The sequence below is a fragment of the Melozone crissalis genome, unplaced genomic scaffold (genome assembly GCF_028551555.1).
Source record: "Melozone crissalis strain CALT ecotype California unplaced genomic scaffold, PUWL_Pcris_2 ptg000595l_1, whole genome shotgun sequence".
Classification (NCBI taxonomy): domain Eukaryota; kingdom Metazoa; phylum Chordata; class Aves; order Passeriformes; family Passerellidae; genus Melozone; species Melozone crissalis.
This window is the reverse complement of record NW_026536277.1, coordinates 30,085-50,881: the sequence shown is the minus strand read 5'-3', so window position 1 is coordinate 50,881 and position 20,797 is coordinate 30,085. Positions and strand designations below refer to the sequence as shown.

The 20,797-nt window shown below is 51.4% G+C and overlaps 1 protein-coding gene across 1 annotated transcript in view; it reads right to left on the bottom strand.

The window, feature by feature from the left end:
• Nucleotides 1-925: 925 nt before the first annotated feature.
• The window catches only part of LOC128950407 (uncharacterized), a gene marked incomplete at its 3' end in the record, with an annotated part of 36,761 nt that continues 16,889 nt past the window's right edge, over nucleotides 926-20,797 (bottom strand). The window contains 7 exon segments of the mRNA XM_054295292.1: nucleotides 926-2,148; nucleotides 2,449-2,608; nucleotides 6,016-6,154; nucleotides 6,156-6,185; nucleotides 11,218-11,346; nucleotides 14,817-14,939; nucleotides 17,788-18,054. Coding sequence (XP_054151267.1) covers nucleotides 926-2,148; nucleotides 2,449-2,608; nucleotides 6,016-6,154; nucleotides 6,156-6,185; nucleotides 11,218-11,346; nucleotides 14,817-14,939; nucleotides 17,788-18,054 — 2,071 coding nt within the window.

Sequence of the window (20,797 nt, the reverse complement as noted above, 5' to 3'; positions counted from 1 at the left end):
TCCTATGGGAATCCCATAAGGGAATCCTATGGGAATCTTACAAGCGAATCCTATAGGGGAATCCTATGGGAATTCAATGGGATCCTATAGAATCCCATAATGGAATCCTATGGAATTCCTTTAGGGGAATCTTACAGGAATTCTATGGGAATTCTACCTGGGAATCCTACGTGAATCCTATGGGAATCCTATAGGGGAATCCTATGGGAATTCAATGGGATCCTATAGGAATCCTATAATGGAATCCTATGGAATTCCTTTAGGGGAATCTTACAGGAACCCTATGGGAATTCAATGGGATCCTGCAGGAATCCTGTAAGGGAATCCTATGGGAATCCCATGGGAATTCTATGGGATCCTATAAGGGAATCCTAGACAGGAATCCTATGGGAATTCTATGGGATCCTATAAGGGAATCCTATGGGAATCCTATAGGGGAATTCTATAGGGAAATCCTATGGGAATCCTATGGGGGAATCCTGTAGGGGAATCCTATGGGAATCCTATGGGGGAATTCTATAGGGAAATCCTATGGGAATCCTATGCGGGATCCTGTAGGGGAATCCTATGGGGAATCCTATGGGGGAATCCTGTAGGGGAATCCTATGGGAATCCTATGGGGGAATCCTGTAGGGGAATCCTATGGGAATCCTATAGGCAAATCCTAAAGGAATCCTATAGGAATCCTATAGGGAAATCCTATGGGAATTCAATGGGATCCGATAGGAATCCTATAAGGGAATCCTACATGGGAATCCTACAGGGGAATCCTATGGGAATCCTATGGAATCCTACACCTGAATCCTATGGGAATCCCACATCCATCCCCCCCCAAAATCCCCCCAAACCCCCCCTCAAAAGCCCCAAAATCCCCCTAAAAAACCCCCAAAATCCCAAAAAAAACCCCAAAACCCCCCAATCTCACCCTGTTCCGTTCCCGGCCCCCCGGAAGCCCCCGGGGTCCCCGGGAGCCGCGGCCGTGGAAGGTTCCGGAAGGGCGGCCACGGCCGGACCCTGCTGCGGTCAGCGCTGCGGTCACTCCTGCGGTCAGCGGGGTCACTGCGGTCACTCCTGTGGTCACTCCTGCGGTCACTCCTGCGGTCACTCCTGCGGTCAGCGGGGTCACTGCGGTCACTCCTGTGGTCACTCCTGCGGTCACTCCTGCGGTCACTGCGGTCACTCCTGTGGTCACTCCTGCGGTCACTCCTGCGGTCACTGCGGTCACTCCTGCGGTCACTGCGGTCACTCCTGTGGTCACTCCTGTGGTCACTCCTGCGGTCACTGCGGTCACTCCTGTGGTCACTCCTGTGGTCACTCCTGCGGTCAGCGGGGTCACTCCTGTGGTCACTCCTGTGGTCACTCCTGCGGTCAGCGGGGTCACTCCTGTGGTCACTGCGGTCACTCCTGTGGTCACTCCTGCGGTCACTCCTGCGGTCAGCGGGGTCACTCCTGCGGTCACTGCGGTCACTCCTGCGGTCACTCCTGTGGTCACTGCGGTCACTCCTGCGGTCACTCCTGCGGTCAGCGGGGTCACTGCGGTCACTCCTGCGGTCACTGCGGTCACTCCTGTGGTCACTGTGGTCACTCCTGCGGTCACTCCTGTGGTCACTGCGGTCACTCCTGTGGTCACTCCTGTGGTCACTGCGGTCACTCCTGTGGTCACTCCTGTGGTCACTGTGGTCACTCCTGCGGTCACTCCTGTGGTCACTGCGGTCACTCCTGTGGTCAGTGAGGTCAATGTGGTCACTCCTGTGGTCACTGTGGTCACTCCTGCGGTCACTCCTGCGGTCACTGCGGTCACTCCTGTGGTCACTCCTACGGTCAGTGGGGTCACTGTGGTCACTCCTGTGGTCACTGTGGTCACTCCAGTGGTCACTCCAGTGGTCACTCCAGCGGTCACTCCAGCGGTCACTCCTGCCGTGGTCACTCCAGTGGCCACTCCTGCAGAGGTCACTCCTGCAGCGGTCACTCCAGCGGTCACTCCAGTCATTCCTGTGGTTCCTGTGGTCACTGTGGTCACTCCAGTGGTCACTCCAGCGGTCACTCCAGTCATTCCTGTGGTTCCTGTGGTCACTGTGGTCACTCCAGTGGTCACTCCAGCGGTCACTCCAGTCATTCCTGTGGTTCCTGTGGTCACTGTGGTCACTCCTGTGGTTCCTGTGGTCACTGTGGTCACTCCAGTGGTCACTCCAATGGTCACTCCAGTCATTCCTGTGGTTCCTGTGGTCACTGTGGTCACTCCTGTGGTTCCTGTGGTCACTGTGGTCACTCCAGTGGTCACTCCAGTCAGTGCTGTGGTCAGTGAGGTCACTGTGGTCACTCCAGTCATTCCTGTGGTTCCTGTGGTCACTGTGGTCACTCCAGTGGTCACTCCAGTCAGTGCTGTGGTCAGTGAGGTCACTGTGGTCACTCCAGTCATTCCTGTGGTTCCTGTGGTCACTGTGGTCACCCCAGCGGTCACCGCAGCGGTCACTCGGGCCGCGGTCACCTCCGGCTCTGCGTCCCTCCAGGTTGTAGCGCCGCACCAGCGCGGCCGCCTCGTCCCTGGGCAGCTCCACGAAGCGCACGGCCTCCAGGAACTCGCCCGGCTCCGGCAGCGCGAAGTTGGCTTTGGGGCGAAACAATGGGATTTTGGGTCACTGGGGGGTCACAAAAATCCCACAAAAATCCCATTAAAATATCCCCCAAAAAATCCCATGAAAAATCCCATGAAAATCCCCAAATCTGCAGCTCCACGAAGCGCACGGCCTCCAGGAACTCGCCCGGCTCCAGGAGGGTGAAGTTGGCTTTGGGGTGAAACAATGGGATTTTGGTCACTGGGGGTCACAAAAATCCCATAAAAATCCTAAAAAATCCCATAAAAAACCATAAAAACCCCATTAAAATCCCATTATAAACACATAAAAACCCCATCAAATTCCCCCCAAACAATCCCACAAAAACCCATTAAAAAATCCCATTAAAAAAATCCCATATAAAAAACCCTATATTAAAAAATCCCATTAAAATCCCATAAAAAATCCAATAAAAATCCGGTAAAAATCCAATAAAAAATAAAAACACCCAAAAATCCCATAAAAATCCCATTAAAAATCCCACAAATTCCAAAAAAAATCCCATAAAATTCCCATGAAAATCCCATATAAACACATTAAAAACCCCATCAAATTTCCCCACAAAAATCCCACAAAATTCCATTAAAAAAATCCCATATAAAAAATCCCATTAAAATCCCATTAAAAATCCAATAAAAATCCGGTAAAAATCCAATAAAAATAAAAAATACCCAAAAATTCCCATTAAAAATCCCATTAAAAATCCCACAAAAATCCCACAAAATCCCATAAAAATCCCATGAAAATCCCATAAAAATCCCATTAAAAATCCCATAAAAATCCCAATATAAACACATTAAAACCCCCATCAATTCCCCACAAAAAATCCCACAAAAATCCCATTAAAAAAATCCCATTAAAAAAATCCCATTAAAATCTCATAAAAAATCCAATAAAAATCCGGTAAAAATCCAATAAAAATAAAAAATACCCAAAAATTCCCATTAAAATCCCATAAAAAATCCCACAAAAATCCCACAAAAATCCCATTAAAATCCCATGAAAATCCCCAAATCTGCAGCTCCACGAAGCGCACGGCCTCCAGGAACTCACCCGCTCCAGGAGGGTGAAGTTGGCTTTGGGGTGAAACAATGGGATTTTGGGTCACTGGGGGTCACAAAAATCCCATAAAAATCCTAAAAAAATCCCATCCAAAATCCCATAAAATCCATAAAAATCCCATTATAAACACATTAAAAACCCCATCAAATTCCCCCAAAAAAATCCCACACAAAATCCCATTAAAAAAATCCCATTAAAAAAATCCCATATAAAAAACCCCATTAAAATCCCATTAAAAATCCGATAAAAATCCCATTCAAAATCCCATCAAAATCCCATCAAAAATCCCATAAAAAGATCCCATAAAAAAATCCCAATAAAAATCCCAATAAAAATCCCATTAAAATCCCATTAAAGTCCCATAAAAAATCCAATAAAAATCTGGTAAAAACCCGATACAAAATCCCATTAAAAATCCCATTAAAAATCTCATTAAAATCCCATAAAAAATCCCACAAAAAGATCCCATAAAAATCCCAATAAAAATCCAATAAAAATCCCATTAAAAACCCATTAAAATCCCATAAAAAATCCAATAAAAATCTGGTAAAAATCCGATTAAAAATCCCATTAAAAATCTCATTAAAAATCCCATTAAAATCCCATCAAAAATCCCATTTAAAAATCCCTTAAAATCCCATTAAAATGCCATTAAAATCCCATAAAAATCCCATTAAAAAAACCCCATAAAAATCCCATTAAAATCCTATCAAAAATCCCATAAAAACCTCATAGAAACCCCATTAAAAGTCCCATAAAAACCCATTAACAGGTCCCATAAAAATCCCATTAAAATCCCATCAAAAATCCCATTAAAAATCCCATAAAAATAAAAAAATACCCAAAAAATTCCCATAAAATATCCATAAAAATCCCATAATAATCCCCGTAATTAGCCCATAAAAATCCCATAAAATCCCATGAAAATTCCATTAAAAATCCCATAAAAACATCCCATAAAAATCACCTAAAAATTCCATTAAAAATCCCATCAAAACCCCATTAAAAATGCCATAAAAATCCTAAAAAAGTCTCATAAAAAATCCCATAAAAATCCCCACAAAAGTCCCATTAAAAATCCCATAAAAATAAAAAATACCCCAAAAAATTCCCATAAAAATCCATTTAAAATCCCATAAAAATCGCCTTAAATTAGCCCATAAAATCCCATAAAATCCCATAAAAATCCCACAAAAAAATCCCACAAAAATCCACAAAAAATACCATAAAAATCTCAAAAAAATCCCATTAAAATCCCATAAAATCCCATAAAAATCCCATAAAACCCTAGAGAAATCCCATTAAAAATTCAATTTTTCCCCATTTTCCCACCTAAAATCCCCATTTTTTCACCGTTTTTCGCCATTTTCTCACCGATTTTCGCCATTTTTGCAACCTAAAATCCCCAAATTACCCAAAATTACCCATTTTCCCCCATTCCTGTCCATCTCAAACTACCCAATTTCTCCTTTTCCTGCATCCCAACCCTTCAAAAACCCTAAAAAACCCCCAAAACATCCATTTTTTCGTATTTTAACCCCATTTTTTCACCTAAAATCCCCATTTTACCCCAAATTTTCCCAAAATTCCATTTTTACCCCATTCCTGTCCTCCTCAAACTTCCCAAATTTCTCCTTTTCCTCCTGCATCAAGAACCCCCTGGAAAAAACCCTGAAAAAAAATCAAATATTTCGCATTTTTGCCCCGTTTTTCGCCATTTTTTCACCGATTTTCGCCGTTTTTTTCACCGTTTTTTGCCGTTTTTTCCCCAAATGCCCATTTTGCCCCCAAAGCTCGCACCCTTCATCTGGAGCACGGCGTGCTCGGGCACGTCCTTGCCCTCCTCGACCCTGCAGCTCCCAACTCCCAAAAACCCCCAAAAATTCCCATTTTTCCACCAAAATCCCAAAAACTCACCGTTTTTCACAGAATTTCGGGGTTTTCCCCAAATTTTCCCAAAATTCCCATTTTTACCCCATTCCTGTCCTCTCAAACCTCCCAAATTTCTCCTTTTCCTGCATCAAGAACCCCCCTAAAAAATCCCTAAAAAATTCCAATTTTTTCCCCTTTTTTTACTGATTTTCGCCATTTTTTCACCTAAAATCCCCATTTTTACCCCAAATTTTCCCAAAATTCCCATTTTTACCCCATTCTGTCCTCTCAAACCTCCCAAATTCTCCTTTCCTGCATCAAGACCCCCTGAAAAATCCCTAAAAAATTCAATTTTTCCCCCATTTTTGACCTAAAATCCCCATTTTTTCACCGATTTTCGCCGTTTTTTCACCATTTTTTCCCGTTTTTTCCCCAAATGCCCATTTTTGCCCCCCAAAGCTCGCACCCTTCCTCTGGAGCACGGCGTGCTCGGGCACGTCCTTGCCCTCCTCGCGCGTGCGCTTGGCCGTGCGCCGCCGCAGCTCGCCGTCCGTGGGGCAAACCACGACGGCCGTGCGCCGGAACCCCGCGAAGGGACGCAGCTTCCCGCCGCTGCGCCGAGCCGTACACGTTGGTCTGGGGGGAAAAAACACAGAAACGGGAAAATTTGGGTGAAAAATGGTGACAATTTGGAAAAAACGGGGAAAAAATCGGAGTTTTTAGCGATTTTTGTAGCAATATTTTAGGGGTTTGTAGAGTTCGTTCCTCTGAAAATGGAGGATTTGGGAAGGTCGCCTCTTTCTGTGTTGGGCCAGCCGTACACGTTGGTCTGGGGGGGGAAATCAGAAATTTGGGTCAAAAAATGGGAATTTTGGGGCGAAACGGGGAAAAAAAGGGGAAAAACTTGGATTTTTTAGCGATATTTTAGCAATTTTAGAGTTGGTTTCTCTCGAAATAGAGGGTTTGGGGAGGTTGCCTGTTTCTGTGTGGGGCTGAGCCGTACACGTTGGTCTGGGGGAAAAAACACAGAAATGGGAAAATTTGGGTGAAAAATGGTGACAATTTGGGAAAAAACGGGGAAAAAATCGGAGTTTTTAGCGATTTTTTAGGGGTTTTGGAGTTGGTTTGTGTGAAAATGGAGAGTTTGGGGAGGATGCAGCTTCCTGCACTGGGCTGAGCTGTACACGTTGGTCTGGGGGGAAAAAAGGGAAATTTGGGTCAAAAAATGGGAATTTTGGGAAAAAATGGGGAAAAACCAGGGAAAAAATCGGATTTTTTAGCGATTTTTTAGGGAGTTTGAAGGCAGTTTTTCTGAAAGACGAGGACGCAGCTTCTGCCACTGCGCCGAACCGTACACGTTGGTCTGGGGGGAAAAAACACAGAAACGGGAAAATTTGGGTGAAAAATGGTGACAATTTGGGAAAAACGGGGAAAAAATCGGATTTTTTAGCGATTTTTTAGCAATATTTTAGGGGTTTTTAGAGTTCGTTCCTCTGAAAATGGAGGATTTGGGAAGGTCGCCTCTTTCTGTGTTGGGCCGAGCTGTACACGTTGGTCTGGGGGGAAAAATCGGAAATTTGGGTCAAAAAATGGGAATTTTGGGGCAAAACGGGGAAAAACGGGGAAAAAATTGGAGTTTTCAGCGATTTTTTAGGGGTTGTTTGGTTATCATCACTCAAAACAGGTGGACGCAGCTTCCGCCGCTGCACCGAGCTGTACACGTTGGTCTGGGGGAAAAAACACAGAAACGGGAAAATTTGGGTGAAAAATGGTGACAATTTGGGAAAAAACGGGGAAAAAATTGGAGTTTTTAGTGATTTTTTAGGGGTTTTGGAGTTGGTTTCTCTGAAAATGGAGGGTTTGGGGAGGATGCAGCTTCCTACACTGGGCTGAGCTGTACACGTTGGTCTGGGGGGAAAAACCAAGAACTGGGAAAATTTGGGTGAAAATGGTGAAAATTTGGGAAAAAACGGGGAAAAAATCGGATTTTTTAGCGATTTTTTAGCAATTTTTTAGGGGTTTTTAGAGTTCGTTTCTCTGAAAATGGAGGATTGGGAAGGTCGCCTCTTTCTGTGTTGGGCTGAGCTGTACACGTTGGTCTGGGGGGGAAAATCAGAAATTTGGGTCAAAAAATGGGAAATTGGGAAGAAATGGGGAAAAAACAGGGAAAAAATTGGAGTTTTCAGCGATTTTTTAGCAATTTTTAGAGTTGGTTTCTCTGAAATGGAGGGTTTGGGGAGGTTGCCTGTTTCTGTGTGGGGCTGAGCCGTAGGCGTTGGTCTGGGGGGAAAAAACACAGAAATGGGAAAATTTGGGTGAAAAATGGTGACAATTTGGGAAAAAACGGGGAAAAAATCGGAGTTTTTAGCGATTTTTTAGGGGTTTTGGAGTTTGTTTCACTGAAAATGGAGGGTTTGGGGAGGACGCAGCTTCCTGCACTGGGCTGAGCTGTACACGTTGGTCTGGGGGGAAAAACCAAAGAAACGGGAAAATGTGGGTGAGAAATGGTGAAAATTTGGGAAAAAATCGGAGTTTTTAGCAATTTTTTAGGGGTTTTTAAAGTCGGTTTGTGTGAAAAGGAGGGTTGGGAAGGTCGTCTCTTTCTGCGTTGGGCTGAGCCATGGACGTTGGTCTGGGGGGAAAAATGGGAAATTTGGGTCAAAAAATGGAAATTTGGGAAAAAAATGGGAGAAAAGGGGGAAAAATCGGAGTTTTCAGCGATTTTTTAGGGAGTTTGGGAAGGCAGTTTTCCTGAAAGAGGAGGACGCAGCTTCTGCCACTGCGCCGAACCGTACACGTTGGTCTGGGGGGAAAAAACACAGAAACGGGAAAATTTGGGTGAAAAATGGTGAAAATTTGGGAAAAAACGGGGAAAAAATCGGAGTTTTTTGTGATTTTTTAGGGGTTTTGGAGTTTGTTTCACTGAAAATGGAGGATTTGGGGAGGTTGCCTGTTTCTGTGTGGGGCTGAGCCGTAGGCGTTGGTCTGGGGGGAAAAAACACAGAACGGGAAAATTTGGGTGAAAAATGGTGACAATTTGGGAAAAAACGGGGAAAAAATCGGAGTTTTTAGCGATTTTTTAGGGGTTTTGGAGTTGGTTTGTGTGAAAATGGAGAGTTTGGGGAGGATGCAGCTTCCTGCACTGGGCTGAGCTGTACACGTTGGTCTGGGGGGGAAAAAAGGGAAATTTGGGTCAAAAAATGGAATTTTGGGAAAAAATGGGGAAAAAACAGGGAAAAAATCGGAGTTTTTAGCGATTTTTTAGGGAGTTTTGAAGGCAGTTTTCCTGAAAGAGGAGGACGCAGCTTCTGCCACTGCGCCGCAACCGTACACGTTGGTCTGGGGGAAAAAACACAGAAACGGGAAAATTTGGGTGAAAAATGGTGAAAATTTGGGAAAAAACGGGGAAAAAATCGGAGTTTTTAGCGATTTTTGGAGGATTTTGAGATTATTTGGCTAAAAAGGAGGGTTTGGGGAGGACGCAGCTTCCTGTGCTGGGCTGAGCCGTACACGTTGGGTCTGGGGGGGAAAACCAAAGAAACGGGAAAATGTGGGTGAGAAATGGTGACAATTTGGGAAAAAATCGGAGTTTTTAGCAATTTTTTAGGGGTTTTTAAAGTCGGTTTGTGTGAAAAAGGAGGGGTTTGGGAAGGTCGTCTCTTTCTGCGTTGGGCTGAGCCATGGACGTCGGTCAGGGGGGAAAAACCAAAGAAACGGGAAAATTTGGGTGAAAAATGGTGAAAAATGGGAAAAAATGGGGAAAAATTGGATTTTTTTGTGATTTTTTAGGGGTTTTTTTGTTGTCGTCAGTCAAAACAGGGAGGGATCTTCCTGCGCTGGGCGGAGCCATAGATGCTGGTCTGGGGGGAAAAACCAAAGAAACAGGAAAATTTGGGTTAAAAAAGGCGAAAAATGGGAAAAATCGGATTTTTTAGTGATTTTCAAGGGGGTTTTGGAGTTGGTTTTCCTGAAAAGAAGAATTTGAGGAGGGAAAGGAGGATTTGGGGAGGGAAAGGAGGATTTGGGGACGCATCTTCCTGTGCTGGGCCAAGACGTAGACGTTGGTCTGGGGGGAAAAGGAGAAATTTGGGTTAAAAAAAGGAAAATTTGGGAAAAGACGGGGGAAATGGGATTTTCTGGAGATTTTGGGGGGATTTTCGAGCTTTTTTCCCTGCAAAAGGAGATTTGGGGGTGCATTTTCGCCCCTGGGCTGAGCTGCGCGTCTTGGTCTGGGGGAAAAAGGGGAAATTTGGGTCAGAAAAGGGGAAAAACGGTCAAAAATGGGGAAAAACGGGGAAAAATCTGCGGATTTTTTAGCGATTTTTTAGGGGTTTGTGGAGTTTGTTTCACTGAAAATGGAGGGTTTGGGGAGGATGCAGCTTCCTGCGCTGGGCTGAGCCATGGATGTTGGTCTGGGGGGAAAAAACACAGAAACGGGAAAATTTGAGTGAAAAATGGTGAAAATTTGGGAAAAAACGGGGAAAAATCAGATTTTTTAGGGGTTTTTGGAGTCAGTTTTCCTGAAAATGGAGGGTTTGGGGGGGAAAGGAGGATTTGGGGACGCAGCCTCCGAGGCCGCTGGGCCGAGAGGTAGACGTTGGTCTGGGGTGAAAAATGAGAAATTTGGGAAAATTTGGGTTAAAAAAAGGAAAATTTGGGAAAAGACGGGGGGAAATGGGGATTTCTGGAGATTTTGGGGGATTTTTGAGCTTTTTTCACTGCAAAAGGAGATTTGGGGGTGCATTTTCCGCCCCTGGGCTGAGCTGCACGTCTTGGTCTGGGGGAAAAAAGGGGAAATTTGAGTCAAAAAAGGGGAAAAATGGTCAAAAATGGGGAAAAACGGGGGAAAAATTCGGATTTTTAGCGATTTGTTGTAGGGGTTTTAAGCGTGTTTGCTTCGAAACGGAGTTTGGGGAGGTGACGGCGATGTCCCCAATGTCCCCAGAGTCTCCGTTGTCCCCAGTGTCCCCAGTGTCCCCAATGTCCCCAGAGTCTCCGTTGTCCCCAATGTCCCCGATGTCACCGGGTCCAGGAGGTGACAGTGATGTCCCCATGGAGGTGACAATGTCCCCAGTGTCCCCATTGATGTCCCCAATGTCCCCAATGTCACCCTGGCCCAGGATGTGTCACTGATGTCCCCATTGATGTCCCCATTGATGTCCCCAGTGTCACCTGGTCCAGGATGTGTCCCCATCGATGTCCCCATCGATGTCCCCAGTGTCACCTGGTCCAGGATGTGTCACTGATGTCCCCATCGATGTCCCCCATCGATGTCCCCAGTGTCACCTGGTCCAGGATGTGTCCCCATCGATGTCCCCAGTGTCACCTGGTCCAGGATGTGTCATTGATGTCCCCATCGATGTCCCCAGTGTCCCCAGTGTCACCTGGTCCAGGATGTGTCCCCATCGATGTCCCCCATCGATGTCCCCAGTGTCACCTGGTCCAGGATGTGTCACTGATGTCCCCATCGATGTCCCCATCGATGTCCCCAGTGTCACCTGGTCCAGGATGTGTCCCCATCGATGTCCCCCAGTGTCACCTGGTCCAGGATGTGTCCCCATCGATGTCCCCAGTGTCACCTGGTCCAGGATGTGTCACTGATGTCCCCATCGATGTCCCCAGTGTCACCTGGTCCAGGATGTGTCCCCATCGATGTCCCCAGTGTCACCTGGTCCAGGATGTAGTTGCGGCGTTTCCCGGCCGCGATCTGGATCAGGCGGTTCAGGCACCGCGTGGCGCGGCCGATCAGCGCCTCCCAGCGCCCGGCGTAGTTCCGCTGTCTGCGGAGTCCCGTCACCTGGGGACAGGTGACACTGGCACTGTCACACCTGTCACACCCCCAGAGCCACCCCTGTGTCACCGTCACAGCCCCAGTGTCACCCCAGTGTCACCCCCTGTCCCAGCCCTGCTGGATCAGCGCGTCCCAGCAATCTGCACAGTTCCTCTGTCATATTAACCCCCGTCACCTGGGGACAGGTGTGACAGCAGTGTCACACACTGTGTCACCCCAGTGTCCCCATTGTCACACCACCAGTGTCACCCCAGTGTCCCCTGTCCCAGCCCTGCTGGATCAGCGCGTCCCAGCAATCTGCACAATTCCTTTGTCTTATTAACCCCGTCACCTGGGGACAGGTGTGACATTGATGTGACACCGTGTGACACCCCCAGAGCCACCCCTGTGCCACCCCAGTGTCACCCCAGTGTCACCCCAGTGTCACCCCCTGTCCCAGCCCTGCTGGATCAGCGCGTCCCAGCAATCTGCACAATTCCTTTGTCTTATTAACCCCGACACCTGGGGACAGGTGTGACATTGATGTGACACCGTGTGACACCCCCAGAGCCACCCCTGTGCCACCCCAGTGTCACCCCAGTGTCACCCCAGTGTCACCCCCTGTCCCAGCCCTGCTGGATCAGCGCGTCCCAGCAATCTGCACAGTTCCTCTGTCTTATTAACCCTGACACCTGGGGACAGGTGTGACAGCAGTGTCACACACCTGTGTCACCCCAGTGTCCCCATTGTCACACCCCAGTGTCCCCAGTGTCCCCTGTCCCAGCCCTGCTGGATCAGCACGTCCCAGCGCCCTGCACAGTTCCTTTGTCTCCTGAGACCCATCACCTGGGGACAGGTGACATTGGTGTCACTGTGTCACCTGGGGGCTGTGACACCCCCAGAGCCAGTCCTGTGTCATTGTCACACCCAGTGTCCCCAGTGTCACCCCCCTGTCCCAGCCCTGCTGGATCAGCGCGTCCCAGCGTCCTGCACAATTCCTTTGTCTTATTAACCCCGACACCTGGGGACAGGTGTGACATTGATGTGACACCGTGTGACACCCCCAGTGTCACCCCAGTGCCACCCCAGTGTCACCCCCTGTCCCAGCCCTGCTGGATCAGCGCGTCCCAGTGCCCGCCGTATTTCCGCTGTCTTCTTAATCCCATCACCTGGGGACAGGTGACACTGTCATTGTCACACCTCTGTCACACCTCTGTCACACCTGTGTCACGCACCTGTGTCACCTGTCACACCCCCAGAGCCAGTCCTGTGTCACCTGTCACACCCCTGTCACACCACCAGTGTCACCTGTCACACCCCTGTCACACACCTGTGTCACCTGTCACACACCTGTGTCACCTGTCACACACCTGTGTCACCTGCCACCCCCTGTCACACACCTGTGTCACCTGTCACACCCTGTGTCACCTGTCACACACCTGTCACACCTCTGTGTCACCTGTCACACACCCTGTGTCACCTGCCACACCCCTGTCACACACCTGTGTCACATCTGTCACAGCCGTGTCACCTGTCACACACCTGTGTCACCTGTCACACTCCCAGAGCCATCCCTGTGTCCGCAATGTCCCCAGGACGTCCCCAGGATGTCCCCACTGTCCCCATTGCTGTCCCCACTGTCCCCACCCTCATCCTGTCCATGATGGCGTTGGTGCCCAGGATGTCCCCAGGATGTCCCCAATGTCCCCAATGTCCCCACCCTCATCCTGTCCATGATGGCGTTGGTGCCCAGGATGTCCCCAATGTCCCCAATGTCCCCAATGTCCCCACCCTCATCCTGTCCATGATGGCGTTGGTGCCCAGGATGTCCCCAATGTCCCCAATGTCCCCAATGTCCCCACCCTCATCCTGTCCATGATGGCGTTGGTGCCCAGGATGTCCCCACTGTCCCCATTGCTGTCCCCACTGTCCCCACCCTCATCCTGTCCATGATGGCGTTGGTGCCCAGGATGTCCCCGCTGTCCCCAATGTCCCCAATGTCCCCACCCTCATCCTGTCCATGATGGCGTTGGTGCCCAGGATGTCCCCAGGATGTCCCCAATGTCCCCAATGTCCCCACCCTCATCCTGTCCATGATGGCGTTGGTGCCCAGGATGTCCCCAATGTCCCCACTGTCCCCATTGTCCCCACCCTCATCCTGTCCATGATGGCGTTGGTGCCCAGGATGTCCCCACTGTCCCCATTGCTGTCCCCCACTGTCCCCACCCTCATCCTGTCCATGATGGCGTTGGTGCCCAGGATGTCCCCGCTGTCCCCAATGTCCCCAATGTCCCCACCCTCATCCTGTCCATGATGGCGTTGGTGCCCAGGATGTCCCCAATGTCCCCAATGTCCCCACTGTCCCCATTGCTGTCCCCACTGTCCCCACCCTCATCCTGTCCATGATGGCGTGGTGCCCAGGATGTCCCCAGGATGTCCCCAATGTCCCCATTGTCCCCATTGATGTCCCCACCCTCATCCTGTCCATGATGGCGTTGGTGCCCAGGATGTCCCCAATGTCCCCATTGATGTCCCCACCCTCATCCTGTCCATGATGGCGTTGGTGCCCAGGATGTCCCCAATGTCCCCACTGTCCCCATTGTCCCCACCCTCATCCTGTCCATGATGGCGTTGGTGCCCAGGATGTCCCACTGTCCCCAGGATGTCCCCATTGATGTCCCCACCCTCATCCTGTCCATGATGGCGTTGGTCCCCAGGATGTCCCCAATGTCCCCAATGTCCCCAATGTCCCCACCCTCATCCTGTCCATGATGGCGTTGGTGCCCAGGATGTCCCCAATGTCCCCACTGTCCCCATTGTCCCCACCCTCATCCTGTCCATGATGGCGTTGGTGCCCAGGATGTCCCCACTGTCCCCAATGTCCCCATTGATGTCCCCACCCTCATCCTGTCCATGATGGCGTTGGTGCCCAGGATGTCCCCAATGTCCCCAATGTCCCCACCCTCATCTGTCCATGATGGCGTTGGTGCCCAGGATGTCCCCACTGTCCCCATTGATGTCCCCAATGTCCCCACCCTCATCCTGTCCATGATGGCGTTGGTCCCCAGGATGTCCCCACTGTCCCCAGGATGTCCCCAATGTCCCCACCCTCATCCTGTCCATGATGGCGTTGGTGCCCAGGATGTCCCCAATGTCCCCAATGTCCCCAGGATGTCCCCAATGTCCCCACCCTCATCCTGTCCATGATGGCGTTGGTGCCCAGGATGTCCCCAATGTCCCCAATGTCCCCAATGTCCCCACCCTCATCCTGTCCATGATGGCGTTGGTGCCCAGGATGTCCCCAATGTCCCCAATGTCCCCAATGTCCCCACCCTCATCCTGTCCATGATGGCGTTGGTGCCCAGGATGTCCCCAATGTCCCCAATGTCCCCAATGTCCCCAATGTCCCCCACCCTCATCCTGTCCATGATGGCGTTGGTCCCCAGGATGTCCCCACTGTCCCCACTGTCCCCATTGATGTCCCCATTGTCCCCCACCCTCATCCTGTCCATGATGGCGTTGGTCCCCAGGATGTTGAATCTCTTCTGGGGGTTCTCGGCCGCGTGACGCAGCGCCCACGTCGTCTTCCCCGCGCCCGGGAGCCCCACCAGCAGCAGCACCTGGGGACATTGGGGACATTGGGGACATCAATGGGGACATTGGGGACAGTGGGGACACTGGGGACCCCCACCATCAGCAGCACCTGGGGACAGTGGGGACATTGGGGACATCAATGGGGACATTGGGGACATTGGGGACACTGGGGACCCCCACCATCAGCAGCACCTGGGGACAGTGGGGACATTGGGGACATCAATGGGGACATTGGGGACATTGGGGACACTGGGGACCCCCACCATCAGCAGCACCTGGGGACAGTGGGGACATTGGGGACATCAATGGGGACATTGGGGACATTGGGGTGGCACTGTGCCCCTTCCCCGCGCCCGGGAGCCCCACCAGCAGCAGCACCTGGGGACATTAATGGGGACATTGGGGACACTGGGGTGGCACTGTGCCTCTTCCCCGCGCCCGGGAGCCCCACCATCAGCAGCACCTGGGGACATTAATGGGGACATTGGGGACATTAATGGGGACACTGGGGACACGGACAGGGTCACCATGACAGCCCCACCATCAGCAGCACCTGGGGACAGTGGGGACAATGGGGACATTGGGGACACGGACAGGGTCACCATGACAGCCCCACCATCAGCAGCACCTGGGGACATTGGGGACATTGGGGACAGCAATGGGGACAGTGGGGACATTGGGGAGCCCCACCATCAGCAGCACCTGGGGACAGTGGGGACATTAATGGGGACATTGGGGTGGCACTGTGCCCCTTCCCCGCGCCCGGGAGCCCCACCAGCAGCAGCACCTGGGGACATTAATGGGGACATTGGGGACATCAATGGGGACACTGGGGACACGGACAGGGTCACCCTCACAGCCCCACCATCAGCAGCACCTGGGGACAATGGGGACATTGGGGACATTGGGGTGGCACTGTGACCCTTCCCCGCGCCCGGGAGCCCCACCATCAGCAGCACCTGGGGACAATGGGGACAATGGGGACATCAATGGGGACAGTGGGGACATTGGGGAGCCCCACCATCAGCAGCACCTGGGGACAATGGGGACATCAATGGGGACATTGGGGACACTGGGGACACTGACAGGGTCACCCTGATAGCCCCGCCATCAGCAGCACCTGGGGACAGCAATGGGGACAGTGGGGACATTGGGGACATTGGGGACATCATAAGGGATTGGAGACATTGGAGACATTGGGGGGCATCAATGGGGACATTGGGGACACCCCCAGGGCCACCCCAGTGTCCCCTCAGAGCCACCCCGGCAGCCCCACCATCATCAGCATCTGTGGGGACAATGGGGACACTGGGGACATTGGTGTCACCTTGGGGATGGGACACCCCCAGAGCCACCCCGGTGTCACTGTGACCCATCCCAGTGTCCCCAATGTCCCCTCAATGTCACCCCAATGTCCCCAATCCCCACAATGTCCCCAATGTCCCCACTGTCCCCACCTCGCACTCGGCCTTTGTCCGCGGTCCCCGTGTCCCCCTGTCGCGGTGTCCGTCCGGCACGTCCTGCACCATGGCGCCCCCCGGGGGCAGTGACCCCACAGTGTCCCCATGATGTCCCCACTGTCCCCACCTCGCACTCAGCCTTTGTCCGCGGTCCCCGTGTCCCCCTGTCCCTGTGTCCGTCCGGCACGTCCTGCACCATGGCGCCCCCCGGGGGCAGTGACCCCAATGTCCATCCCCACAGTGTCCCCAATGTCCCCAATGTCCCCAATGTCCATCCCCACAGTGTCCCCAATGTCCATCCCCACAGTGTCCCCAATGTCCCCAATGTCCCCAGTGTCCATCCCCACAGTGTCCCTAATGTCCCCAATGTCCCCAGTGTCCATCCCCACAGTGTCCCCAATGTCCCCATGATGTCCCCAATGTCCCCACCTCGCACTCAGCCTTTGTCCGCGGTCCCCGTGTCCCCCTGTTGCGGTGTCCGTCCGGCACGTCCTGCACCATGGCGCCCCCCGGGGGCAGTGACCCCACAGTGTCCCTAATGTCCCCAATGTCCCCAATGTCCATCCCCACAGTGTCCCCAATGTCCCCAATGTCCCCAGTGTCCATCCCCACAGTGTCCCCAATGATGTCCCCAATGTCCCCAGTGTCCATCCCCACAGTGTCCCCAATGATGTCCCCAATGTCCCCAATGTCCATCCCCACAGTGTCCCCAATGTCCCCACTGTCCCCACCTCACATTCAGCCTTTGTCCGCGGTCCCCGTGTCCCCCTGTCCCTGTGTCCGTCCGGCACGTCCTGCACCATGGCGCCCCCCGGGGGCAGTGACCCCAATGTCCATCCCCACAGTGTCCCCAATGTCCCCAATGTCCATTCCCACAGTGTCCCCAATGTCCCCAATGTCCATCCCCACAGTGTCCCCAATGTCCCCAATGTCCCCACCTCGCACTCAGCCTTTGTCCGCGGTCCCCGTGTCCCCCTGTCGCGGTGTCCGTCCGGCACGTCCTGCACCATGGCGCCCCCCGGGGGCAGTGACCCCACAGTGTCCCCAATGTCCATCCCCACAGTGTCCCCAATGTCCCCAGGGTGTCCCCAATGTCCCCACCTCACACTCGGCCTTTGTCCGCGGTCCCCGTGTCCCCCTGTCGCGGTGTCCATCCGGCACGTCCTGCACCATGGCGCCCCCCGGGGGCAGTGACCCCAATGTCCATCCCCACAGTGTCCCCAATGTCCCCATGATGTCCCCAATGTCCCCACCTCGCACTCGGCCTTTGTCCGCGGTCCCCGTGTCCCCCTGTCGCGGTGTCCGTCCGGCACGTCCTGCACCATGGCGCCCCCCAGGGGCAGTGTCCCCAATGTCCATCCCCACAGTGTCCCCAATGTCCCCAATGTCCCCATGATGTCCCCACTGTCCCCACCTCACATTCAGCCTTTGTCCGCGGTCCCCGTGTCCCCCTGTGGCGGTGTCCGTCCGGCACGTCCTGCACCATGGCGCCCCCCGGGGGCAGGGGCCGCAGCGGCCGCGGGCGCTGCCCGAAGTTGAGTCGGACGCCGCAGTTCTTGACCAGCACGTGGGGGAACAGCGCCCGGCCGGCCAGGAGCGGCTTGGGCACGCGGAACGCCACGCCCTGGCACCGCCCGTTCTTCAGGAACGACAGCTCCACCTCGTCCCCGGCCTCGAAATCCTGGAAAATGGGGAAAAACGGGGAAAAAACGGGGAAAAACGGGGAAAAAACGGGGAAAAACGGGGAAAAAAGGACACAGAAATGGTGAGAAATGGTCAAAACGACCCCCACCCCCTGGCACTGCCCGTTCTTCAGGAAGGACAGCTCCATGTCCTCACCGGCCTCGAAATCCTGGAAAATGGGGGAAAAACGGGGAAAAAACGGGAAAAAACGGTGAAAAAATGGTGAGAAACGGCCAAACAATGGCACAGAAATGGTGAGAAACGGACAAAACCCAACCCAAGGGCACCCCCTGGCACCGCCCGTTCTTCAGGAACGACAGCTCCACCTCGTCCCCGGCCTCGAAATCCTGGAAAATGGGGAAAACGGGGGAAAAACGGGGAAAAAACGGGGAAAAACGGGGAAAAATGGGGAAAAACGGGGAAAAAAGGACACAGAAATGGTGAGAAATGGTCAAAACGACCCCCACCCCCTGGCACTGCCCGTTCCTCAGGAACGACAGCTCCACCTCGTCCCCGGCCTCGAAATCATGAAAAATGGGGAAAAACGGGGAAAAAACGGGGAAAAACGGGGAAAAAATGACAAAAATCAGCAAAAAAAGGACACAGAAATGGTGAGAAATGGTCAAAACGACCCCCACGCCCTGGCACTGCCCGTTCCTCAGGAACGACAGCTCCACCTCGTCCCCGGCCTCGAAATCCTGGAAAATGGGGAAAAACGGGGAAAAAATGGGGAAAAATGGCGAAAAAATGGGGAAAAACGGGGAAAAAAGGACACAGAAATGGTGAGAAATGGTCAAAACGACCCCCACCCCCTGGCACTGCCCGTTCCTCAGGAACGACAGCTCCACCTCGTCCCCGGCCTCGAAATCCTAAAAAATGGGGAAAAACGGGGAAAAAACGGGGAAAAACGGTGAAAAAATGACAAAAATCAGCAAAAAAACGACACAGAAATGGTGAGAAATGGTCAAAACGACCCCCACCCCCTGGCACTGCCCATTCTTCAGGAACGACAGCTCCACCTCGTCCCCGGCCTCGAAATCCTGAGAAAATGGGAAAAACGGGGGAAAAAATGGTAAAAACAGTGAAAAACGGTGAAAAAATGGTGAGAAATGGTGAAAAAACGGTGATAAACGGTGGAAAAACACTGGATGAATGGCCAAGAATGGATAAAAGAAGGAAAAAAAGGGCAAGAAAAAGCACAAAATCCCAAATCCCACAACCCCACAATTCCAGGATCTCAAAATCCCGAAATCTGAAAATCCCAGAACTCCAGAGCTCCGAGATCCCAAATGTCCAGAACCCCAAAACCCCAAAACCAGAGGATCACAAAATCCCCGGGATCCCAAAATTCCAAAATCTGAAAATCCCAGAACTCTGGAATTGCACGATCCCAAATCTCCAGGATCCCAGAATTTCAGGATCTCAAAATCCCAAAATCGCAGAACCACAAGATCTCAAATCTCCAGAATCCCAAAATCAGAGGATCACAAAATTCCAGGAACCCAGAAACTCCAAAATTCCCAAATCCCAGGATCACACCGACCCAAAATCCCAGAACTGCACCATCCCAAAATCTCCAGGATCCCGGAATTCCAGGACCTCAAAATCCCAGAATCCCAAAATCCGAAAATCCCAGAACTCCGGAATTGCACGATCCCAAATCTCCAGGATCCCGGAATTTCAGGATCACAAAATCCCAAAATCTGAAAATCCCAAATCTCCAGAACCCCAAGATCCCAAATCTCCAGAATCCCAAAATCAGAGGATCACAAAATCCCCAGGATCCCAAAAATCCCAAAATCTGAAAGTCCCAAATCTCCAGAATCCCAAAATCCAAAAATCCCAGAACCCTGAGATCCAAAATCCCAGAATCCCAAAATCAGAGGATCCCACAATTCCAGGATCCCAAAATCCCAAAATCCGGAAATCCCAGAACTCCGGAATTGCACGATCCCAAATCTCCAGGATCCCGGAATTTCAGGATCCCAAAATCTCACAATTGGAGGATCTCAAAACCCCAAAATCTGAAAATCCCAAATCTCCAGGATCCCAAAATGTCCTGAGTCCCAAAATCCCAGAATCCCAAAATCAGAGGATCACAAAATTCCAGGACCCCAGAAACTCCAAAATTCCCAAATCCCAGGATCACAGCGACCCAAAATCCCAGAACTGCACCATCCCAAAATCTCCAGGATCCCGGAATTTCAGGATCACAAAATCCCAGAATCTGAAAATCCCAAATCTCCAGAACCCCAAGATCCCAAATCTCCAGAATCCCAAAATCAGAGGATCACAAAATCCCCAGGATCTCAAAATCCCAAAATCTGAAAGTCCCAAATCTCCAGAATCCCAAAATCCAAAAATCCCAGAACCCTGAGATCCCAAATCTCCAGAATCCCAAAATCAGAGGATCCCACAATTCCAGGATCCCAAAATCCCAAAATCCGGAAATCCCAGAACTCCGGAATTGCACGATCCCAAATCTCCAGGATCCCGGAATTTCAGGATCCCAAAATCTCACAATTGGAGGATCTCAAAACCCCAAAATCTGAAAATCCCAAATCTCCAGGATCCCAAAATGTCCTGAGTCCCAAAATCCCAGAATCCCAAAATCAGAGGATCACAAAATTCCAGGACCCCAGAAACTCCAAAATTCCCAAATCCCAGGATCACAGCGACCCAAAATCCCAGAACTGCACCATCCCAAAATCTCCAGGATCCCGGAATTCCAGGATCTGAAA